Source organism: Brachyistius frenatus, unplaced genomic scaffold (assembly GCF_029030835.1).
Source record: "Brachyistius frenatus isolate BFR_SWC_R1_liver_20210118 unplaced genomic scaffold, ASM2903083v1 Contig_7, whole genome shotgun sequence".
In the NCBI taxonomy this organism is placed as follows: domain Eukaryota; kingdom Metazoa; phylum Chordata; class Actinopteri; family Embiotocidae; genus Brachyistius; species Brachyistius frenatus.
The window spans coordinates 6,570,300-6,596,675 of NW_027210606.1; the positions used below are offsets into that span (position 1 = coordinate 6,570,300).

General features: G+C 40.9%; 1 protein-coding gene across 5 annotated transcripts in view; it reads left to right on the forward strand.

Moving 5' to 3' along the window:
* The window catches only part of fbxw7 (F-box and WD repeat domain containing 7), a 118,364-nt gene that overhangs the window by 69,193 nt on the left and 22,795 nt on the right, over window positions 1-26,376 (forward strand). For 4 of the 5 annotated variants that reach the window (XM_069689241.1, XM_069689242.1, XM_069689240.1 and 1 more), the window contains one exon: window positions 26,036-26,118. In XM_069689241.1, coding sequence (XP_069545342.1) covers window positions 26,036-26,118 — 83 coding nt within the window. Of the gene's footprint in view, window positions 1-21,317; window positions 21,721-26,035; window positions 26,119-26,376 lie in introns of those variants that run through there. The other variant, XM_069689244.1, reaches the window with a different exon arrangement.

A 26,376-nucleotide genomic window follows, 5' to 3' on the forward strand; every position in this document is an offset into this window, starting at 1 on the left:
ACATTGAATAAAAGCACTGTCCATGTAGAAAAGAGGAAGAAGCTCATTTTAGCCACTCATATTGATTCCTATATTCACCCAACTATCTGAGCGCATATGTCAAAGTCTACACAATTTACGTCAGCGTGAGGGGAAATGATTTTGCTGCTGAGGGATAATAACAGTGAAGCACCATTTGGAAAGAGGTGTGTGTGTGTAAAAGCAGTACTTCAAACCCTCTAGTGTTCTCTCGAGTGTTATCACTATCTCAAATTGCTCAGACATTAGACTGGAGGGTGGTGTTAACTTGCCAAACCAGGAAAAGTATGTCTCCTATCATTTTTGTACAAGACAGTTTACAGTTTGCATAATCTGTCTTTTAACTTTTCAGTTTGATTGCCAATAGCACTTACAGGGCTTATACTGGTTCTGTGATGAATAACATTTAATTAATGTAAAAAGAAAATTATTTTTAGAATTCCAATTGATTAAACCCTATATATATCTGGCACACAACAATAGTATTGTCAATACATTTAGAAAACATAAAAAAGAGAAAAGACAAGAAAAGAGGATTTATTTCAAGCTACTGTTAACTTGCATGGCTTTGCTGTTTTTTTTTTTTTTTTTTTTTTTTAAACATAAATAACAGTATTAAGAGACTTGTGCATTTTTAAATTAAATTAAACTGCACAGTTTTTAGCAATCTATTAATCCTTTAAGTAATTTTTAGGCAAAAAACCCCCACCAAATATTCTATTGTTTCAGCTCCTGTATTTGCGGATTTAGGAAGGAAGCTAAATATAAGACATTTTGGAGCGTTGGTCAGACAAAATGAGCAATTTGATGACAGTTTCTTGGGCTATAGATCATTTTGATGGGCATTTTAAATGGAATTCAATAGAAATAATGAATAATCAATCTTGAAAAAGATGATAACAATAATAACCATTAGTGTGAACCAAGTTTGAACCTAAAGGGCTTTTGAGTTCAAACTCAGCTGAAGCTTAAATATCAAGTCACGTCATGCGTTCATGTTTGTGAACCTCAAGATGTTTTCTTATTCCTTTTAAAGTTTACAAAATGTCTTTGAAAACAGACTTTGCCATTTCTAGGCCTTCGAATGAATGAAAACAAATTATACAAGGTCACAACTTGTGACTCCGGCTGCATTTCCTCTTAGTCCCCCAACAGTTTAGCTCTGTTTGTTTTGCGTGGCCAGGAATTGAATATTTACCCTGATGCAGTGTTCTGAATATTGTGGATTTTGATTAGCAATTCCTGGCCTCCTTAAGGCAGTATAACAAAGCAATCAATATGCTCTCCTCTGATGAGAATAGGGGGGGACCCGCTGTGGGGATTAATTTGCTAATACGAAATGGAAAATCAATGATAGGCTCCTTACATAAATGCATACACACACATGAACACAGACCAGCTGGATGTTCAGTGTCTTAGCAGTCTGTTATATTACTGTGAGGGATGACAATGAAGGGTGGGTGTGTGTGTGTGTGTGTGTGGGGGGGGTTCCTGTGGTTACATTAGATTTTCCAGCTGTGACTCCGAACCAGCAGCAACATCCGAAGCCTTTCATTTAGACAGAGCTCTGATGTAATTAGTGCAGTCTCATTACTCCGCTTGTTTACCCCTCCCACTTGTTTACCGTTAGTCCAGTGGAAAAACACAGCCATACTGGGGAAAACCTAAAGTTTAGTCAAATTGAAGTTCCTCCAAAATCACACTTAAGCCAACTTTGAGGCGGGTGAGATTTTTTTTCTCTCCTTGAACGTTGTCTGCATGTATTTGCTGACTCCTCTGTCCCCTAATGGAAAATACTGTAACAAATCAATTACTCCTTGTAAAACAATGCCGCAAGACATTTAAGGCATATAGTAGCAGCTGCTAGCGTAACACACCCAAAACTCTGATCAAACTGTCTGCAGAATGTTGCATTGTGGGTAATATAGTGTAAGGTTTCGACAAGAAAGACGAGTGTGTATCAAAGAGAAAATCACATCATTTCTAGTTCTTTATCCAGTTTGATCGATTTTGCCTGTCCTTTGTGAGTCTGACAGTGTTGGAGGTGGAGCACTCTTTTGAAGATGCCTTGTGCAGTATTCTTAGTCATGTTTACCTGCCAGCATTCTTCTTCATTCCTCTTCTTGTCTCCTTCATCCTGATTGGACCACTAGTATGTGTACAACTTTTAACAAATAATCTTAATAATTCTGTGAAATAATGTGGAAAATCTGCCAATCTGGGTGGGGGGGGAAACTGCATACAGCTTGATGTCTTTGCGATATTTTGCGTGGCAATATTGTGTCAATGCACAGATGCCAAATATAGATATTTTATCATATGAGTAAATACAAATAATTTGTCATATGCATACAACATGTATGATGGCATTTTATGACAGGGCTGGTCAGTCTGTCTGCTTGACAATCCCATTTAGCTGCAATAAAGATGATTGATGTGAGATAAAAACTTTATTTCATCAGACAAAACTGATGTTGATGAGTTTTAGATTTCATTTGCAGTTTAACAAAGGTAATACATCTCAATATATCACAATATATGTTATCAGAATACTCTACATATCACAAAATGTTTAAAATCACAGTTGTATTATAGTGTGACTTAAGTATTATGACCATATCGAAAACAAGGGTCCCCTTTATTTCTTTGTACGAGTGTTCACTAATTTAAAATGGCCAAATATTTGAACTCCACACTTCTACAAAAGTGCCACAACATTTGAAATTTTAAATGTCAACACCTGTATCCTTTTTCAAAAACTTCACTCTGACCTTTACAAAACTGGTATTTCTCGTGGGGGTTGTAATGGAACCCATCATGAATACTGACCCGGAATAAAGACCCCAAAACAAGGCTGCAATGTCTGTTACCAGCTGTTCATGTTGGATTTTAAAGGCTATAAATAACAACACAAGGTTTTATTAATGAGCCAGTTTTATAGAGCGACTGTGACCTCACAGGATGGGAACGTGCAAACGATTTTCATGTTTTCATATCCCGATAAAATTAACCCAAATAAGTTGTAGTCCGGCGGCAGCACTTTCGTGAGCATCAGAAGGATGTAAAATGTCAGCTCTGAATGCTTCAACCATGGAAATCTACATGATGAAATCCATGAAGTTCACAAGGCACATGAGATTTAACGAAGTCAGTGAAGATGAAGTTTGATCGAGCGGAGTCGCTTAAGGCTCACAGTGCCCACATGTGCACTTCATGCTTCATCTCCCCTGATCTTCTCAGGGCCTCTCTCACACCTTCCCGCTACATCAGCATGCTACAGTGGAGAAGAGAAAGTGCTGATTTAGTCCAACTGGCCTCTCTAATTTGTGATGAGCGTGGGAGAGCGGGACCCCACAGGGGCCGCCAGAGAGCCTTGTGGCCAGGTTGAGCTTCTGCTCCATCCTCTAGCCAGCTGTAGATGCACCTGCCAAGTCAGCGCCAGCTACCAAGTTCATTTGCTTGTTCTCATCACTACGAAGAAGAGCAAAATTTGCAAGCTTAGAATTGACCTCTTTTTCTTTTTTTGTATGTCCATGGAGAGACATGACAATGTCACTCTTTATTTGGGTACTTTTCTTTAAAGTAAAAACCAGTGAATATCAGATGACCCTCATTAAGTATTGTTTTATATTTCCATCTCTTGAGCTACACTGGCACCTTTTGCCAAAATACAAATTCAAGTTTTAAAACTCAGGGTTTTACTACCCATGGAACTGCCAGGCTTTTAAAGCATTTTATATCATTTATGGGCCCTTAACAAACGGTAAAACAGGAAGCTACGTTGTAAAACCGTTTTTTTCAAGGTAAGCACAATACATTCAATTATACAGTTTGTGTTTTTATACAGGAGCAGTTAAAAAGTTGAATGAATGTAATGACCTTCATGTTTAGAAAGTGAGACTGAAATTAGCCGCAGGCCTTAAATGTGAGCAGTTTCATCTTGAAATGTGAAAGAAAAAATCAATTGTTGCAGACATGGCAGAAACTTGAGAATATATTGAAAGAGTTTAAGGCCTTGTTCAGACTGCCAACATAAATCAGTTTATTTTCATATCCAGACTGTATTCAGATTGATTTTTGAAAGTCTGGACAGCAAGAAAACACATGAAATGCAATTTTTGCACATCAGACCCAAACCACATCTAGAGGTGGTTTGAAATGTGATTCAATCAGATTTCTACAGATGCGTCAATGTATTGATGCTGTGGTGGCTCAGATCAGATTTCCTGTGTCACTCGCAACGCAAGACATCTGTTGATGTCATTTTCAGAGTGACAGAGTGAGCAGAATCTATGCTACCTTTAGCGGAGCGCTAAGAGAGAGTTGAGATTTCGGCACTATGAAGGACAACGAGAACAGTCTGTGGACAGACGCTGATATAAATTGTCTGCTGGCACTTTGGGGAGGAGGCTTCTGTCCAGACAAAGTTGGAAGGAACCTCCCGCAACAGGACAATTAATCAAGAAATATGTTGCAGGATGGTTTCCATTGCAACCCATGCAGATATGGTGGTGATGTGTGGACACACCAAATTTCGATCCGCTCACTTTCAAATAACATTGCGGACAGTCTGTCCTGAAGATCTGCTTTGAGAAACTAATCCGATTTGCCTGCAGTTTGAAGGAAGCCAAAGGCACACCTAACCCCAGAGCCCTGGATAATCTCAGTCAGGTAGAGATGGGGAGTAACCACATCATTGTATGCTCAGTATAAACATCATACTTTAAATTGGACCACATACTGGCACCGCTGCCCTGTGGCAAATGCCAGTTGTTTTTTTTTAAATATCGATATTTATTCTATTTATGCAAATAAGACAAAACTGCCTGTGACTGTTACCCAAGGGCTGTTTTTGAATAACAAAAAGTTACTTAAAACCCAAATATTATTATCATATTATAGACATAAACAAAGCAGGGAGAGAGTCATTTAAGACAGTTACTTTTGGTTTCAGTTAGTCTGGTACCCTTAAAAGCAGTGGAACCGTTTTTGCTGGCTGTAATCATTCCTCCTGTTCGTTCCGGCCTGAAATAGATAGCTTCCTTAAGTGAGTTCAGTCCTCTCTTTCGGCATAAAATGCTTTCTGGAGCTAATATGAGCTTTCAGCAGTCGTGAGTGAGACAAATTATGTGGACATTGTCCAAAGTTTTTTTTTTCGCACAAATTTCGCACTTTGTTACTATTAATTAAGAACTGATTTCACACTGGAAGAAGAAGGTGAATGCAGCTGTAACTAACTCTTACTATATAAAAATAAGTGATTCAAGGATCCGCAGGACTCTGCAGAGCAGTTTTGGTGCAGGCATGTTTTAACTGGTAGTTATTCCTACCTTCTTACACTCCTAGCTCACCTTCAGATATGCTTTGGACATGTTGTACCTCTGGGAAAATGGTTTGACTTTCAAGTGTTTGCTCATTTATGAAGAAAAGGTGTGTTTTTTTGGCAGGTAAAGTTCAGCGTGTATGTAAAGGCATTTAGTGAGGTGAGCCCGCAAAGTTGAAATCTCGTCAGCTTTCTCTCAGCCAAAATGAGAATTAAAAAAAAAAAAAAAAAAAACATTTTTTTTTTTTATTGTACTCTATTAATCCCCGAGGGGAAATTCTTTTGCTACAGCAGCATCCCGAGGGGGAGCTGCTGCAACAGGCTGCCACGACTGCGGCGCCAACTAACCTGAGGTGCATGTTTTTTTGCAGCAACTCCTGACCAAACCTTCTTCTCCCTTTTCTTCCACAAGCTTTTATCTTCCACTGAAATTTTTTTTATATAATTTTACCATTTGATGATGACATTCTGTGTCTCCAAGTACAATACAGAAAAAAGCACAGATGATATGGCTTTTTCAGAGCCTGTCTGAATGCTTGGTAACAATCTATTTGTTGTAAGCTCGTCCCCTCTGCATAACAATTGAGCAACATTGTTACTGTGTGCATCAGAGACATATGGCAAGGCCAATAATGGAAGGGAAAAAGAGAAACTCTGGAGGTTGGGCTGTTTCCTTTAAAGATGATTGTTTCCTGCCTGTCAGGCCTGTGGCCTGATGTTCATGCCGTTGCTAGCTGAGCGAGAGGAGTGGCAAAGAGTCAGCATACGCATGGCAAGACATTTGTGGCACATACTGAACCCAGTTTATGATTTTATTTCATATTTGAGATAAAAAAAATGTACCTTATTATTTAGGAATTGAAGCCTTCATTATCAACTGCTGCTGAATTCAATAATGAATAGAAAGCCCTGCTTCCATTTTCCAGAATAGGTTTGACTGATACAAAACAAGAGCCTTCTCCCTGGACGAGGCCAGAGGCAGCACACTGCAGCCTGGAGGCCAGCAAGAGCGAATCCTGTTGCCAGGCAACAGTTTACAGATAGATGGGGAGGGTGGGGGGGGGGTGCTGGGGTCCTCCACGGCTGCCCACAACCCTGCCTGTCCTTCGTCATCGTCACGTCAGGATTAGGTCTGCAACTTGCCTGGCCTTGAATTATTGATTCGATTTTTCCTAACCTGAGATATCTGACATCAACGGCCACTAATCGGCAGTCTGCTGTATCTTGAGCTACAGACATCTGCAGTGGTGGTTCAGAGGACAGGATTTTAATTATGCATTTTCTTTTACTACAGTATGTAGGGATTCTTGAAGATAAAAGAATGCGCTCTGTGTTGTCTGCATGTGTCTAATTACCAAAAGAAAGAAGACAACGAGGCAGCAGAAAGACTTCTTCGGTCTCAACCCTCAAACAGTTTAATATTTTTCCCTTTTTGTTTTCTTTTTTTTGGGCTGTCTCTCCAGCCCTGTGTGCTGGGCTGTTGTTGTTGGTTCGGGATGCCCGTCTGTGATTGAGCCTCATTTGTTTCCTGAATGTCTAATCTGCCAAGTTCATGCCTTTGGCTACCCACTGAAAAGGGGTTCCTTGTTCTGCGTCTGCCTGGCAATCCCAGTGACTGCTGCTGTCCCCGGCCTCTCGTGCACATTACCATACAGCTGTCCCACAGGATGTAGTGAGACAGGCACCCATGAGCTTCAGAGGGAAGATGGGCACTCCCTCTCCTCTCCCAGATTCAACTCGCAGCAAGCAGCCGCAGCAGATGGGCTGTGGAGATTAAACCACGAGGCACATGGCAGCTATTGTGGGCTGCCTATTGTGAAATTTAAAGGTCATCTATAGGGTCAAGGCTGAGTTGGTGCAGTGAGTCCACCTCCTATCCATGAACAGTGTTGGGGAAGGTTTCGCTAATGATGACTTTTTGGCTTGTCGGACATATTGATCAATAGAGGGCATGATAAGGGGAAGTAAGAGTCAGAGTGCAGGTCAAAGGTTTTGCATCAGTTGCTTATGTTCATGTTTGTTGAAAAACTCTATATGAGATATTTTTCTTGTTAAAAACCATCAAGTGAGCTGCACATATGCAGTGACTGGCATTCTTCTTTAGTATGATAAACATGGGCAATGAAGTTTGTATTGGTTATGACATTCCAAACACAGCAAACACAACCACATCCACAGCTGTTTAGTACCGTACACCCAAAGTACTATAACCTGTTGGTAAGGATTTATGTCTTAAAAATATAAATATGGGCATTGGGCTGAGTGCACAGAGACTGGGGAAGTCAAAGTATGGAGAAGTGAGTTTTTACCTTTTCAGGGAATTTCTTGACGGTAAGAAAAAAAGCAGGTCCATACTTTAAAGATAAATGTTGGCTTGATAGAAGCCATCTTAGAACAAAGTAGCACGCAACGTATTCCGCTTACAGAGGAAGATGCAAAAGGAAAGTAGGGAAAGCCAATGGTGTCATAGTATATACGGGGTTTTTTTTATCCTTAAAATATCTGTTTAACTTGAAAGCACCCCCTGCATACTGTGATAGAAGTTAAAATATCATGTTGACAAAAACAAAATACATGTCAATATACCACCTTAATTTTTAACTTGAAATGTACCCATCTGTTCAATTGAAACATAAAGCACAACAACCATAAGGAGCAGTACAAACACTGCCAAAGACCCTCAAAATGAGATAAAGAGCAAAACATAGGCCCTTCATAGGAACCCGTTTCAAGCAGCTGCCTGACTCGCCTGACATTTTGTGTCTTGAATTTCAGGTGAATTTGACTTTAGGGTCATGAAACAGGGAAGAGAAAATAAAAAGTGACTGAAAATAATGATTCCCTTTGACTTTAACATCCTTAACGGAGGTTACTGAGAGTTCATGAATGGTCGATGCTACAGCATCACTTTAAGCAGTTTATCATGTCATCAAATTTATGTAGCGTTAAAACACTGTGTAGATGGAGAGGCTTGAAAAAACAACTCTGAATACAGTGCTGATTCAGTTAACTATACTTTTCTCTCTGTGTGCTTTATTGACCCCCGAGTTGTGTGCCACAATTTTTTTTAAATGCAGGCCAACATCCCCTAAAGAACACAGTGTGGTTTCTCAGCAGAAAAAACATTAAAGCCGTCCATGCTATTTCGGGTGCGAGAGTATGACTGTGTGCGGAGAGAAATCTACTTTGGGGAAGTTGTTCCAGCCTCACTTCCACTTTCGTGCTCATTTCCTTGACTGGGTGGTTAGCCATGTAGGTTCTTTGTTGGGGAAAGTCGAGGAAAAGATGTGACAGCGTGACATGTCAAATAGTCCTATATAATAAAAGAAGTGACAATCATCTAACCAACACAAGCAGTAGAAGATCGTTAGATAGACGTAAGTTATAACGGCTCTTAAAGGTCCTGTATTTGACACTTTCCAGTTGATTTTGTGGTTGTAAATACCAAAAACCATCTGACTATAGTTTTACATCTCCTCTCTGAAGCTTTTATCTGGAGCTTTACCAAGAACAGGCTGGTTTGTGTCTGTTTCTTTAATGCACTTTGATATCAGTGACCCTCTCTTTTGATTGGCTGACTCTTTTCTGAGAGACACACCCCCAGACCAATCACAGGTTTTCTTCGGTATTTCGGTATAGCTTGCCAGCTATGTGACGTAAAGACTACTTAGTGTTTTCTTCCAGATACAAGTCTGGACTGTGGGCTGTGCTGAGGGCGGACATTAGCAGGAGTTTATGACATCACAAACTCCCCGTGACATCACAAGCTTAGGGAAGTCCAAACGACATAGTTGTTGAATACAGGCTGTGTGCATTTCTCTGTGGACGGAGCATTTTGACACTTTCACTGTATTTATGTAGAATTAGTAGGAAGAAAATGCTAATATGAATTTCTACCATATGGGACCTTTAAACTTGTAAAAACTTTGTCCCTCTTTAAGAGATTAAAGCCCTCTAATTGCAGTCAAGTGCTGCTGTGTCATTCTGATGATCTGATGTAAATTTTGTGTTGAGATTTAACAATCCAAATGTGAACAGCAAAACATTTTTGAGTGTTTGTGCTCACTGGTTGGCTCCAGGAGGATTTGCACCATTTAAATAGGAAGGCATGTTTACTTTTCTTCTGCCATCTGCTGCTTCGGTGCCTGCAGTAGCTCCACAGATGCCGGTTAGCTTACCCTCTTTCGCTGTCGACAGCTCCTCAAGATGAGTGACACATTTCTGAGAATAAAGTGGGACAATTGACAGCTTGAACCAACAATACACTTCCAGCCAGAAGGTTAGGATTTGCATGTAAAGCTTGCCATAGCTTGACCTATGTTAAATGGTCAGATATTTTCAGGTTAAGGCAGCGCTCTTGACCTTAATCTGAAATGATGATGATGATTGCTCATTATTAAAGGCGTTGTGTAGTCCAAGATCAACAATTCAGCAAGGGTAAGAGTAGGCATATTATTAATTAATTTATTTCTCTCAGAACAGAGGCACAAAAATGGTCCAAAATGGTAATACAATTGCATGTATTGTTAATAATAACAACAAAATTGAACCATTCTACCACCCATGTTTTCTCCTACAAAATACATGACTGTCAAAGCCAACAAAATGGTGAAACTAGGAAACTCAGTTCCTGAAAGTAATGTTGTTGTTTTTAGAAGTTTGACAGTCACCCAGAGACTTTTTGGTATATGGTGTATGGCTTTGCATTATATTCTGCTGTTGTAGGGCTCTCAAGGTATTCATTATGCATGACATAGAACACTGCACATGAGCAAACAAATCAACAGACACACGCACCACAGCTCCTGGAGGGGCTTTTCCAAATTACCTAATATACTGTACTTCTCCCATTCATCCTCTGCAGGATAGGAAGTAAAAGTATGTTTTTCTAGTGTGTAGGAGGGCTCCAGGAGTATGTGTCAGAAGCTATACGAGTTGGAGGCAGGGAGGAGGAAAACACTGCAGCAACGGCTGAACTAAATCAATGACTTAACAGCAGAAATTTTGCTGAACTTTGGCCTTTTTGCAACGTAGCTTGCCAACTTCTCGTAGCAGATGTGAGATGAACATGAGGTAAAAAGTTTGTCTGTAGTTGAGTAATGGTAAACAAAAGGTTTGCCACACTCTTCCATTTTCACATGAATTGCATATCCTTTCATTCAAGATTTCCTTCTGGCAGCATCGGGCTTCTTCCTCTGTCCTCTATCCATCTTTATGTCTCCCAGCATGTGATGGAACTCCTCGGAGGCTCCACGCTGCCTCCTCTCACAGCCAGACGCATTTCCACCTCCTGGACATATGGCAAACACCTGTGACATCAGCCTTACCAATCACTGCTACAGGCCTAGTTAGTACATTTATTATACGTAAACAGTCCAGTGCTTCTTCTTCAGCTGGTTTTATTTAAATTTGAAGACAAGGTTTATGTAATATACGTCTGATTGTTGTTAGTAGATTGTGTTTTTGTTGTAATTTTCTATGGTTGAACTTTGGTTACATTTTGTTTTTGCCACTTTAACCAAAAATTGCTGCTGATGAGTACAACCACATGCACATTCTCCCACATGTCAATATATACAGTGTGTGTGTGTGTGTGTGTGTGTGTGTGTGTGTGTGTGTGTGTGTGTGTGTGTGTGTGTGTGTGTGTGTGTGTGTGTGTGTGTGTGTGTGTGTGTGTGTGTGAAAGTGGGACCAAAACATGCAAGTCATACAGGGTTCACTGCTTCTTTAGCCTCCCTGAAATGAAACATTTAAGACCCTTGAACTCTTGTCGTTCTCTGTAGCCTTTTAAATCTTTGAAGATGCATCACTTTCATCCACGTAGACACGCTTTCTAAAAGTTCATTCAGTTCCCTCAATACTAGGCCTTTACTGTGTTATAGCATGACCAAGTCTTGTCTGGTCATGCTCCAGTAAGATTAGCTTTTTCTCTCATACAGTATAAAACTTGTAACCAAGATTCTTTCTATTCGATTGCCTCAGCCAAAAATGGCACTTGATCCTCAGCCTGACCCTGGTGGCAGATTAAACGCGTTGAATATGATCCCGTGCTTCTATATACTTCACAAACTGCATTACTTAGGATCATTTTTTCTTGCATTCTTTATCCACAAGTATTTTTTTTAGTTTTCTGCAGGCTGTTGTATTTGGTAAAAGCTCCACCTCCTTTGTGTTCAGAGCTCACCACTTCTGTCTGTTTGTTAATGTGAACAGTGACTACAAACATTTCTGAGTCGCAATGCGCCCTTGATAGAAACAATAGCAGGCTAAAGCATCCCATTTGTATGAAGGCATTTCTTTCCCATTGCTTTTGAAGTATGCCACAAGAGGAGAGTTAGAAGTCTGTTTGTTTAGAATTTCAGATTTTATTTCACCTGTTTATGGCTACACAGTTAAAAATTAAGTTTGTATTAAATTAAATTCATTAAAACATGTATATATTGAAGTAGCATGCAAAGGAATCATTTCAAATTGAATTGAAAGTTGTCAAATTGTCCTTAAATGTGTAAAATACCTAACCTGTTTTATTAATCTTAATTTGAGCAAATTAAGTTTCAAAGTGATTCTTTAAATTTTCTCCACATTTACAGATTCCTTTTTTTGCACCCTCACACACTTTGATTAAAATGTACTCATACACAGTTTATAAATGTGCAGCATAGTTACTTAAAATGTCTGATATGTGCCACTTTTTGACAAGTTAAACCTGCATTTGCAAAAGTAGAACAACAATAACAGCCTGTGGTTGGGCTTCAGTCATTCCATTTAGATTAAGTATGCTTGAGTCCAATCTGTGCGCTTCAGTCTGCATTGCTGTTATGTTGCATCATTCACCATCACCAACAGACAGCCATAACCACAGTTGTACAAACTTTCATGTGCTGCCTTTTTGATGCCTCTTTCAAAACCCAGCCATTATTTGAATTCCGCTTTGTGCCGTCTGACATGGCCGTTGACAGCAGTCATGTCGGGCACTAAAAAGGTTGCTATCACCCACCCTGCTGGTGGTCCATCAGCGATAACAATAATCCCAAACAGACACTTTAGACGAGAGCCTTGGCTTTCACAGCGTGGCCTGTGGACTCATCTAAACAAGATCAAATGTGCCCTTCACATTCTGGAAATTGTGTTGGGAATCAGCATTTGAGTCACGTATCTCACTGCTATCCAATGTTTTGATTTCTTTTGTTTTTTTTTCATCGCTGTCCATTTGTGCCTCTTCTCCACTTAGCATGACTATCTAAAATGAGACTGACAAAATAAGTGCTGTGTTTTCCACTGCTAGTAGTTGAACAAACTTGTAAGATGCTTCACCTGCATTCTCCCCAGATAACCTCATCTGTCATGACTCACCTGCCAGAAGGTTTGATGTTAAGAAAAAGGCGGCGGCAACAGCTTTCTCTGGTGATCTTTATCCTCTTTTTTGGGCTTCATTCTACAAGTTGTTAAAGTATCAGACCATTCAGTGAAGGAATGCTGTTTTTTTTCTCCTGTTCCTGTTTGTCACACCTTCATGGTCTCATCCTCACAGCACTGCTTGTTGACTTTTCAAGAAAACTTATTTTGGCGCATTACTGATGCGATGGCGTTATTTCCCCCTGAAACTCTCTTGCCTCTGCTTCCTCAGTCTATTCAAGAGGAGGCTCGATGAGAATGCTTATTAGTATTATTAGTAGTGCCACTGGCGTATAACTTTGAACTATTTTTAAGCACAGAGCTCCTCTTCCATCATAACATCAGGGAACATGCTGTGTTTTTGAGTGTACTGTGCAACTGGAAACACATCCATTGCATAACTGGGGGAACACTTATCAAAAATACTTTTAGTTATACAGAGTACCTGATGTTACATGGATCATAAACCATAAATTATAAATATTTAGTTATAAACCAAAGTATTTTGAAAACTAAAATAATGACCTGATAGTGGGGTTAGGTTAAAGCTTGGAAGATCACTAATGGTCATCCTCACTGGGGACATAAATGTCGTCATCCAATTTCATGGCAATCTCTTCAATATTTGTTGAGACATTTTATTTAAGGCCACAAATGTGAGAATGGTTGATGTCTTAAAAGATATAATTTTGATCCCTTTGGCAGTTGTTGGTTTTGACTGTGAGAAGTAAAAGTTCTGACCTGCTTGTCGTGCGAGGAAATACAGTGGGTACGGAAAGTATTCAGACCCCTTTAAATTTTTCACTCTTTGTTTCATTGCAGCCATTTGCTAAAATCAAAAAAGTTCATTTTATTTCTCATTAATGTACACTCAGCACCCCATCTTGACAGAAAAAAACAGAAATGTAGAAATTTGTGCAAATTTATTAAAAAAAGAAAAACTGAAATATCACATGGTCATAAGTAGGGTCTGAACCCTTTGCTCAGTATTGAGTAGAAGCACCCTTTTGAGCTAGTACAGCCATGAGTCTTTTTGGGAATGATGCAACAAGCTTTTCACACCTGGATTTGGGGATCCTCTGCCATTCTTCTTTGCAGATCCTCTCCAGTTCCGTCAGGTTGGATGGTGAACGTTGGTGGACAGCCATTTTCAGGTCTCTCCAGAGATGCTCAATTGGGTTTAGGTCAGGGCTCTGGCTGGGCCAGTCAAGAATGGTCACAGAGTTGTTCCGAAGCCACTCCTTTGTTATTTTAGCTGTGTGCTTAGGGTCATTGTCTTGTTGGAAGGTGAACCTTCGGCCCAGTCTGAGGTCCAGAGCACTCTGGAAGAGGTTTTCTTCCAGGATATCTCTGTACTTGGCCGCATTCATCTTTCCTTCAATTGCAACCAGTCGTCCTGTCCCTGCAGCTGAAAAACACCCCCATAGCATGATGCTGCCACCACCATGTTTCACTGTTGGGATTGTATTGGGCAGGTGATGAGCAGTGCCTGGTTTTCTCCACACATACCGCTTAGAATTAACGCCAAAAAGTTCAATCTTGGTCTCATCAGACCAGAGAATCTTATTTCTCATAGTCTGGGAGTCCTTCATGTGTTTTTTGGCAAACTATGCGGGCTTTCATATGTCTTGCACTGAGGAGAGGCTTCCGTCGGGCCACTCGGCCATAAAGCCCCGACTGGTGGAGGGCTGCAGTGATAGTTGACTTTGTGGAACTTTCTCCCATCTCCCTACTGCATCTCTGGAGCTCAACCACAGTGATCTTTGGGTTATTCTTTACCTCTCTCAACAAGGCTCTTCTCCCACGATTGCTCAGTTTGGCTGGACGGCCAGGTCTAGGAAGAGTTCTGGTCGTCCCAAACTTCTTCCATTTAAGGATTATGGAGGCCACTGTGCTCTTAGGAACCTTGAGTGCTGCAGAAATTATTTTGTAACCTTGGCCAGATCTGTGCCTTGCCACAATTCTGTCTCTGAGCTCCTTGGACAGCTCCTTCGACCTCATGATTCTCATTTGCTCTGACATGCACTGTGAGCTGTAAGGTGTGTGCCTTTCCTAATCAAGTCCAATCAGTTTAATTAAACACAGCTGGACTCCAATGAAGGAGTAGAACCATCTCAAGGAGGATCAGAAGAAATGGACAGCATGTGAGTTAAATATGAGTGTCACAGCAAAGGGTCTGAATACTTATGACCATGTGATTTTTCAGTTTTTTTTTTTTTAATAAATTTGCACAAATTTCTACATTTCTGTTTTTTTCTGTCAAGATGGGGTGCTGAGTGTACATTAATGAGAAATAAAATGAACTTTTTTGATTTTAGCAAATGGCTGCAATGAAACAAAGAGTGAAAAATTTAAAGGGATCTGAATACTTTCTGTACCCACTGTAAGTTCATCCAGTGGAAAATGTTTTTCAGCAGTCCATTATAATTGTATTTGTCATTATCAATATTGCCATCCATAGAGCCTTGCTGCTAGCTTTGCTACAAAAACAGAGGTGAGAATAATGCCCCCAAAAAAGAGTGAATGATCAATATATTTGCTTATTTCACTGCTCGTTGCAGCCTGTTTTGGACAGCCTTCTCTGATCTTTGATCCACTTAGATAAAGGTCAAATCTCAGCAAAAATATTTCTCATGCATATTTCCTTTTCAAACCCTTTATTTGGAACAGCAAATGTGCAAATTACTGCTTTGTTGGAGAAATAAAGGGTAGTGTGGGTAGACTGTGTTCCAGATGAGATGAGTATCAGAAGAGGAAAAAAAAAATACCAAAGGCAGCATGAAGAGGGAGTTTCTATATTGAGTTCAGGTCAAGGCAGGCGATCAAGTCACTGTCAGAACGTCTCCACTCTGTTTCCCACCACCTTCTCAAGCATATTTAGGGAGCTGGAGATGACAGGCAACACCCAGCAGGCACAAATTGGCTCGCTCTGCTTCATCTGGGATGCAGAGTGGTAATTCTGGATGATTAAAGAGGTTTATTCGTTTCTGTGTAAATGTTGATGCCAGCCTCGGCCAAGTTTCACCTGGCTCATCACACACATTTCCATAACCCTCTTTCATTTCTGAATGAGATATGACAGCTCAGGCTGCATCCAAATGCAAAACCAGATAGGCCTTTCATGGGAAAAAGATTAGAAATGGAGGGAAACGGTAATGCCTCTACAGCAACCTTTTTCCTGTGCTGTTTACCGTTATAGGGTATATATATATGTGACAAGCAAATGTTTACCGTTATAGGGTATATATATGTGACCTCCTCCTGAGTTATAGTGTGTTGGAAAGTTATGAGAGAAAGTTTCATCCTCTGCAGGGTCAAACGCTGCTTTAAAACGTGTAGACGGTGCTGACTAAATGTTCACTTTTGGCTGGTTTAAACTTTTTGTTTCCTGACTGCTATAATCTTCACTGTACACATACAACACGTAATGTCTGGCTGCCCATCATGGAAGAGAGTTTCCCATGACTTGTTGGTGTGTTTAGGTTTTCTTCTTTGTCAGCATAAAGAGATTACGGATATAAGGTACCTCTTATTGTTGGGATTGTAGTATTTTGTGGTAAACTTGTGATTTTGTGCTATATAAATGAACCTTCCTTCGACACAGGCACAGTAGTTCAGAGAAGTCACTCACTGAATCAGGGCCATCTAAAACTACTGTCCAACTTTGCTGCTGTGTTGTAGGTCAGATGCATAGACTTTAAACAGAACTGTGAATTTGAGAGGGTCACAAATTTTCTCTTTGATGCTTTTTCCAGCAGGACTACAAGGACACCTGGATGATATCCTGGTGTCCTTGTAGTCCTACAGGGAACAGCTGCAGTCTGCCTGGATCTGAATATTCCTCTCCTCATGTGAGAATGGGTGTATAATTGCAAAAAAAAAAAAGACAAGTTTTTTCAGTCATAGCCTGAAGTCACAGTCTTGTTTGAACATTAGAGGGACAGACAGGATTGTTCTGCTGCTGCAAAACTTTATTTTGGACAGGAAACTGTTGATGGTTAGTGTGCCACATCGACTGTATATAAAAGCTTCTACTACAGGTTCCAAAAAGGCTCCAACTTCGTAAACTCTCATTCAACTTCTCTCAAAATACAAAGTCAATAAGTTTTTTTCCCAAATATATTCCCATCATTAACTGCATATTAGGCCTCAAAAAGGGCATGTGTGTTTGATTGACAGACCTGTGGTGCAGTTTGGTTTCCACTATAAGTGGGTGGGGCATATTGTCCAATCAGATCGAAAGAGATTCACTGGTCGCTCCTCCACATCTTGACTGTAGTCTCCTTTTGCAGCATAAAAACTGTGGAGTTGTACATTTAAGAAATTAAGAAATGTTTGGCCTTCTGCTTATTGTTATCGCAAACAACACAAAATAGATTATATGTTATGTATTTCTTCCAGGCTTGGATGGCAAAAATCTATCGAAATGTTTAACCGTCTTTTTGTTAGCCAGTTTAATACTTGTATAATCAGCTGCACTGTATGGCTTTATTTGTGGTCAAACGTGACCTTCACCACCACCATGGGAAAAATTCTCATTTAGATTCTGTTAAATGATAAACTAATAATTAGCAGCGTGATTTTTGCTCCATGCTTTCTGACGTGCCACATTTAGTGCATGCATATTTGCTTGTGATGAATGACAGCACTGCGTACTGGCTTGTTGGATTTTTATTGGTCTCTCCTTAGTGTTCAAGCTGTCGTACATTCTTATCATTCTCCTTACGGAGATCATTTATTTTCTCAAGACCTCTCTTGTGTACATTTTAAAATGCTGCATCTGCTCGCACCACCAATTTCTAAATAATTGCCAATAATTGCAAATGCTGACCTCTGTTCTCCATTTATTTTCAATGAACCCCATTAATGTCACAAGGGAGATACCTCTGCCTCTTCCTTTAATTTCCTTTTTGACCTGACCCCTTCAAACTTGAATGTTGCAGTCGCGTGGGTGGCTGCAGAATATGTTAATTCAACTCCATGCAGATGATGCTATTATTATCGTACGAAGAATGCCATGATCCATGGTTTCCTTATTCATCAAACGTCCCCCACACGCATTGCATCTGTCCGGCTGGGGATGACGATCACACTCCACCGTTTCAGGAAAATCTATTGAGAGCAGAGACCCCCTGGTTCTCATTTTTTTTTTTTCCACAGAGAGGACAATCGCACAATGACATGGCCCCGTTTAGTGATGCATCGCTGCCTGAGAGGTATTTTCCTCCTTCAAGTTCACCTCCTCACATTAAACATTTGCTCAAGAAAGCCCCTTTTTTTCCCCACCAACATCTGTTGATTGAAAAGAAGCTCCAGTCACATTCCTACAATCCTGCTACACAGCTGTTAGGCCTATAATTCACTTATTATTTCTGTTAGTGCTGGAAGGATTATTCAATTAGTCACTCAACAGAAATTTGTGTGAGAAAAACGATCATCAATTAAGGATTATATTCAATTATTGTTAATCTGCAGATGATTTTCCCGGTTAATTGATTTTTTTTTTGGGTGCATTTGTAAGTGCCATTTGACATCTCTCAAAGCACAAGTTGACATATTCAAGTGTCTCTTTGATGCAACCAACAACATGAAACCCAAAGATATTCAGTTTACCATCAGAGAAGCCTGCAAATCACCACACAACCCAGAAACTGGGATTTTTGGCATTTATATAACTGCAGGATGAATGGTTGTTGATTACTCTCTGTTTAATCAACTAATTTAAATCACCTTATTGCTCAAGTGATTTCTTAAATCGGGATTAAACATCCTTCCATTTTATGAGATTGTTCTTGCTTTTAAAATGCCTTTCTGGTACCTATTTTTCTGTTGTCTTGTGCTGTACATCAACCATAGTTTCTGATATTTTATAGATTCATTTCTTCATCCAAACTTTTTCAAGAAATGTACTGGAAGAAAGATTATTAGGATTTGTAGCCAAAATGTTCTCATGCAGCCTTGTAGCTGCAAACATTCAAGGCTGCTGAGCTTATCTGCAGGCTTGTACAGTATCTGTGGCGTCAGGATGCTGAAACCCTGGTATTGATGTTGTCTATTATTTGTGCACAGTCAAATGAGAAAGCATTTGCATTTCCCTACAAGCTACAGACTGCGCTTGCATGTAATGAGTGTATTTTTATACATCCTCCGCTGTTCAAATACTGCAGCAAAAGGAGCCGGCTTCTGATGGGAGCGCTATTACCTGAAAGTGTTTGTTGATTATAATGAACAAGATGTTTAAAAATTGGTTTGAAAAGAAGACACCTGCTTTGTGCAGCTTCACGTCCCGCCAGTAGGATTTTGGTTTTGATAAGGAGGAGGTCAGTATCAGGGGGGAGGGGGGGTGTTCTGTTAATGCTTTACCAACTGGCAGAAGGAGAGCGACAAAGGAGGCCACGGCCTATTCAAAGGCCACAGTGCAACCCCTCTCGCATGCCAAGCATTCCGATGTGCTGTGTAAAGGTTGGGCCGGCACAGAGCATCAAGAAAGCCTTTCTCATGAGCGCCACCTTAAACACACACAGAGACAATGCTCACGCCGCTCTCTCCCATGCACCCCTTTCAATGCTTCTGTGTGTTAATGTGGTGGCAAACTGATAGATTAGCCACTAACACCTGTCGTCCCCTCTCAGATTATGATGATTTATCCTTTTTTTTCTGACAGCAGATTATTGGCTTTTAATTACATACTGAAGGTAAATCACAAGCTTGAGTCTGTGTTGTCAGGTCAATTTGTTTTTCCTTTTGTCCAAAACTCAACAACACTCCTGTCAAATTGTGGCAGGTTTTACCAGACCTCTCTTGCCTGCCTGTCCTAAAATTCCCCATGTGCTCAGCCAGTCAGTAATTACAGGTGGTAGCCGGGAGTGTCTGAAGAAAGGCTGCCAGATCTCAATGCTCCATCACCTGTGAATAGAGCCCTTCCCATGACCCTTCATTGTGTCTCCTGTTTCGATTGTCCACCGCTTATGTCTCGTGAAGTCAAGAGTAAACTCATGCTCTGGTCCAAGCTGGTTCACACTGGATATCAAAAACATTTTTTTTAGGAGGAAATAATAATGTTGTCTCATGCTCAGAAGCCATTAACACGCATGTCGCGGTTTATAAATTGGCAACTCCTCGCGTTTAATGGAGAAGTCCGTTTCGGTTTGTTCCCAATTTGTCCAACTTAATCAAACAAATAGATTCTAGTGTGTTTATCTTGTATGGACACACAAATAAAAAACACAACACCATCACTGGTTTGTTTACATGAAGGTTCAATGATACCTTGAAAAGATATTTAAAGTCGTAGCAGGTCACCTGCACCAAAGTCTTTATGTATTTTTAAAGTAAAGCTGCCATCTTCAGGTGGTGATTTTTACTTGCTGCAATAGGAGGTGTGAAGCTATCGGTGGTGCAGAGTGTTGTTAACTGGGCAGGTGCGCTCAGCCATTACCTGCCAGCCTGAAACGCAAATATTGGCCTGTGAATAAGCAGGTGCAGATGTTGGATCCATTCATTCACATGTTGCCCGATAATGGCGGACTGTTTTCTGTAATGTGGTGTGTTAGTTGGGATGTTGACAGTCTTCAATGCTGCCGTGCAGTGCAGTATTCTGTGTTATCTGTGGATGCAGTTTTGGAAAAGGTATTGTGATTTATTAATTCACTTTCTGTCAGTAAAAGTATAACATCACACTATAAAAATACTCCGTTACAGATAAAAAAAAAATCTGCCTTTAAAAGGAAAGTAGAGGAATATTTGCAGCTAAATTTACTGTATTATATAATTAGAATTATTATAGCACTGGAGCCTTATTGTTTAGCTAACTTGAAATGCTTCCATATACTTTCGGGTGATCAATTAATAGTTTTAGCCATTTTATAAGCAGAAACTACCAATCACTGTCTGGTTCCAGCTTCACGAAGTGGATTTGCTGCTTTATGTCTTCTTACATGACGGTATGCAAAATTATTTTTGGGATTTGTGCTGTGGGTTAAACAAAATAAGCAACTCCAAGAAGTATGCGGCAAATTGTGATGTGCACATCCAGTTGAATCATTGTATTGACAAAATTAATTGGAAATATTCTGCACATTAGTAAGTTGCAATGTTTCTCATTATAATGTGGTGAAGTTGAAGAATAGAGTAGCATACTTGAGTAAAAGTACTTGGTTACTCTCAGTCACTGCATACATTAACGAATTCTTCTATACAATCTATTTCGAATTGGGAATGCCTCCTCTATAAAATGAAAAAAAGAGATTGCAGTAGTTCTTGGGTGATGCGTGTTGGTCTTTCAACAAGTGGAGGTCCGCCTTTGATGCGGAAGACATGACAAGTGCGCACCTCGCCCCGGTCTCTGTGCGCTGCCTCGGCTGCTGTGCGCTCGTGTCCCCCGGTGCTTGCGGAGGATGCGCTGCGCACAGTGTTGAATGTTGGACTGCACCATTCCTGCCGTCTCCGCTGGGGAGGCTGTAATCCGATCCTGTTTGGAGGAGCCGTCGTGCAGCCTGTGAAGAGGAAGAGGGCAGTGCTCTGCGCTCTGACGCGCTCCCCTGCACTCCTCCCCTTTCTGCCGAGTGTCACCCTCCTTCTCCCTCATCTGCTCGCTCCCTGCTCGGTGAGGCTGGTCGGCGGCGCACAAGCCTCCGGGATCGTCGCATCAGTATCGTTCACCCATCGAACTAGCTCCCCTTCTGTCTTTTTTTTTTTTTTTTTTTAAGTCGACGTGATACGGCGGAGCATTTCTAATGCCTTTACCGGGGGATTCTGCTGCATGCACGCCAGTCCGGTGACGTGCCCGAGCATGTTCACATCAGAGACGGCGTCGGATTTACCTGAGAGTACGCTGCCCTCACACTGTCAGAGCGATCTCCCCAGCACGCACCGAGATTTGGACTTCACCGATTGTCACTGAGGAGGAAAAAAAAAAAAGAAGGGGGAAACACCGGATTACAAGGATGGGGTTCTACGGCACTTTAAAGATGATTTTCTACAAAGTAAGTAGGATTTCTGCTCGTGTCAACCTCCAGCACATCCTCACCTTATTATTTTCAATGATCCACTCGCTCTGTCGCCCACATTATCTTTGGCGCGCCTCTCACGGCACATTGTACGGCCACTGCGGAGGATGAACAGCAGTGTAGCAGACCCCCAGAGACGCCTCTTTAATTGCCCGGGCCTTAATGTTAGGTTCGCGCTGCGTTCAATGTTGTGATACCACGAAGCGATTTGGCATCCTTTCCTTCATAGTAACTTCGGCCGTGTAAATAAACGCCACTGCTGTGATTTGGGGATGGTCATTGTATCTGTAAATGGCTTAGGTACTTGTGGCCATTTAATTCTGCAGCACTAAATGATATTATAATCATATTTTTGGATTAATAGAAAATCGGGTTTATGGAAGGTGCAAGACCCCATTTTGCCTCATTGTTGGATGGCTGCGCTCTGCACCTGTACATCTATGGTCCTCCCTTTCACATAACCTACTAGATGCTTTAGCTATAACATATATCCCGCATATACACTGCTGATATCACCTCCATCTCCATCTCACAGACTGTTGGAAATAACAGAACCAGCCAGTCTCCCCCCTGCAGTCCTCCCCGGTTTGCAGGGTTATTCCATCTGTACATTATGCAGCAGTTGGTTATCTCGCAATGACCAGGGTAACTGCTTGAAATGCATGCATGTGATCAGTCTGCCTTCAGCCTGTCGGAGTAGCCAATACTCCCTGACATTGTGCGCTCGCCTCAGGCTCCAAAAGCAGATAATGGGTCACTGTGTCAGACTGCGTGAGGTAGAATATCCTCAAGGATGTTGGGTGTATTATGCTGGATGGCAGCCATATAGTGGTGCTCCCTTTAACTGGAAATGCAGAGTACAAACAAAACAAAACAAGATATGAAAGGGAATCCGTAATTCAGAGTGGAAGTAAACAAATGTGTTAATTGTATATAATTCAAAATCGGACTATATCCCTTGTGCTGAGGTATTGTACTCATTTAATCCTAATAATTGGCTGAGAATGTCATTCTCAATCATGGGATAGCAGTTTATTGATTTGAATGTCTGTTTATTCTCCACCCATTTTGGGGTTTTACACATTCTAAGACATCAGGTTTCGGAAGTCATCCTGTAGAGCTTTATGATTTTAGTCCCCCTGTTTGCTTGTAGGAGCACAAACTGAATTGGCAAAACAAATTTAAACCCATCTTTCTGGTTTGATTGTATTTGTGGTTCTGAGAAATTCTTCTATTCTTTTCAGAATTCAGAAATTGCAAGTGTCTCCGTGTCCGTGACTGACACGAGGAAACTGTTTCATGACTGCTTGAAACACTGCTTGAAAAATGAGAAAAGGTTTTTCAAGTGACTGGTGCTGCAGGATGTTCGTCTGCGTAGAAATGAATCAACACATTATGTAAGAGTGATTGCTATCTTTAAAATATCATTAACTCCCTGCGTATCCATCTGTTGTGCTTTTGGCCAGAAAGGGAAGGAGAAGCCTAGAGAAGGAGGGGACAGCTGATTGGTAGTGATTTACAAACATTGCGCTCTCTGGTTACCCTTTCCCAGGCTGAAACACAAGAAGACGCTGCGTATACGCTGCTTCTTTTTAAAAAAAAATCTTTTCATGCCCACATGTTTGAGGTTTTCTTACACGCACACACACACACACACACACACACACACACACACACACACACACACACACACACACACACACACACACACACACACACACACACACACACACACACACACACTCTCTCTCTCTCTCTCTCAAAGACACTCAAAGCCAGCTAGCACTCACCCCTTTTCTCTCTCTCTCTCTCTCTCTCTCTCTCTCTCTCTCTCTCTCTCTCTCTCTCTCACACACACACAAAACACACACACAAACCCACTGCATGCATACACACACCCAGGCTCTCCTTGGCTACTGAACTGCCATTGCAGTGAGATCACCGCTTTAAGAACAAGGCAGTTGGGTTGAGGAGCCGGGTCTTAACAACTTTGAATACCTTATTACCCCCCCCTTTATGTTATTCAGCAACCAAGTCGAACATGCCTGCCTTGCTTTTGAAACATTTGGACCACATTCGCTTTGTTTTTGCCAGATTTCTTGGTGCCTTTTCTATATATTTCCATCATAAATCGCTTTATGATTTTCTGGCTTTTCCCTTGAACCTGTCAGCAGCTTCACACATGAGCTGAAATGTGAGGAAAAGATCACAAATCAATGGTCAGATTACAGTCTAATCTACCAGAGGGGCTACCTGCAGTACATATCAGTGTGCTAATCATGCATACATGCTTCTGTAAGCTCGGTTGTCTCAGTTTTTTTTTTTCTCCGTGCACTGCATCTTTAATCATCATTTAAACACAGAGAGGAATCCTGTATTGATTACTGATTCATGGATTCAATTGCTGATATCCTGTTTGTGATTCAGCATCTCTGGGGTATGAGAAAGAACATTTCTTCTCAAGCCTTTTCTTGGTTCAACACTGTACCCTCGAGGCTGAGGGGCCAGAGAGGACACGCACAAACATGCACAAACACACACACACTCGCACACGCACTCGCACTCGCACTCACCAAATTATAGTGATAAACAAAGAAACACACATCTCGAGGAGAGGCATATAATCATGCCACTGTAGAGCCAGACAGTATGGAGTCAAATGTCCACTGTTGTTTTCCTGTGCAGGATGCAACACTACAATAACAAACCAAAAAGAAAAAAGGCATCAAAAGAGCATTGTTTTTGTCTCAAAGGAGAAAAGAAGTTAAATTTAAATTTGGTTTCTGGTTTCTACAAACCATTATCAGAAGTTAGAGGGACAGACGTGTAGGGCAAGTTGTGTCTTCCAGCACGACAGGCTGAACTGTAGCTGTAGACAAACTGGTACTAAATACCTTTGACCCTAAATTGTGGCGCCACGAGTACTGTAATCTTGTGGAAAAACATGCCACATGCCATAGCGGACAAATACATCATTAATGTTAGAGGTGCAAAGATCAGTTAATTAATCTGTTAAAATGATCATTTATTAATTTCTACACATTCCCTTGTTCCTACCTGTCATTTGTTGCTTAAATTGTTTTGTTTTTTGTTGTGTTTTTGATTGTATATCATACAAAACAGGCGATCTAATGAATTTATCTTTGGCCTCTAGAAGCTGATGTACATTTTGTACTGTTTTCTGGCTTTTTATTATCCGATCAATAACAGGCATATGACAATATACTTTTGCTGGTATCTTTACATTGTGGCTCGTTTACAGTTGTAGAGCAGACAAACGGATTGGATTTATGTCTTTGTAGAAGCCGTGGCTTTACTTACAAATCTAGCAGAGCTTTCACTTAAACATAGACATATTTAATGAATGAAAGAAGAAGGGCCATCCTGTCACATTGTATATCTAATCTTGGCTAGAGCCCAAAAATCAGTACTCACTTATCCAGCTGGCTTGTTTATTCATGAGTGGCTGGCGATGAGATGGTGATCACTTGCATGTGTGTTGAGAAGCCTTGCCAGAGAGAGTGGCAGCAATGGGATGAAGAAAATTGGCTTGCCCAGGCCTTCACACAGGCTCCTTTGTTTGTGCAGTAGGGTAGGTGGTAACAGAGACTGCGTGGTGAACGCACATTCAGGTGATAGAGAATAATAAACAACTCACTTGCTCTGTTTTTTTTCCCCCAGAGTATCGGTATGATTCAAGCTGTGGTGTCATGTCTTTGCCTCTGGGTATTATTGGGTGTCTGGTTGCCTTGACATCATTTGGATGTGGCGTCAACATGGAACGCAATCAAAATGAAGCGTAGCATTGTAAAAGGAGCACCTATTTTGTGTGCCACTACGTCCTAATGTTGAGCTGCTTCATCTACAGCTAGCTCGTATCTTTGTGCTTTATGGAACATGTTAATAAGTGGAATCTCTCGCCTATGCATTAAAGTTTAATTATCTATTTGCATAAAGCTGTTGCAAGACTGTGGCGCCTGTATTTTTACTATGCAGAATTTCAGACATAATGTTAACAAAGTCTGTAACTCGCAAAAGCAATTTTCTGCTTCCACCACTGTTTCTAAAAACCTCCCTGACCCGTGTCCTTTCTTAGATTTGCTTTTCAAGTGTTGGCTTCTTACTTAAAAGTAAAGTGACTCTGTTTCTGAAAGAAAGTTATCAGAAGGGAAGTGATGTGTCATGCAAAAATTTGTTTTTTTTCTGTGCGTTTTTATATTCAGACTTTGCCAGTCTTGTGCTGTGGTGGTTTCTAATGTTTTTTCTATCTCTTTTTCTTTTCCTCTCACAGATGAAGAGAAAGTTGGACCATGGCCCTGAGGTCCGATCTTTCCCTTCAGGGAAAAAGCCCTGCAAAGGCCCAGAGTATCCGAGGTAGGAGAACCGACATAAAGCACGTCTTCTCCCAATTTACCCTGTCCTGGAGTGTCCTGCCTTTGTTTCCAACCTGTGGTTCAAAGGATTGGCAAAGAGATTATATTTTAAGGAGCCTCATCTCATTATTTTCATGCTATACACAGAGTAATTGAGGCTAACATGAAATGAAATATGTAATGACAAGAGGCATCAACAAAGATGCGTCCAACAGGAGGATGCTTCATGTTCCATCGTATGTGCAGCATCCAGCCAGCA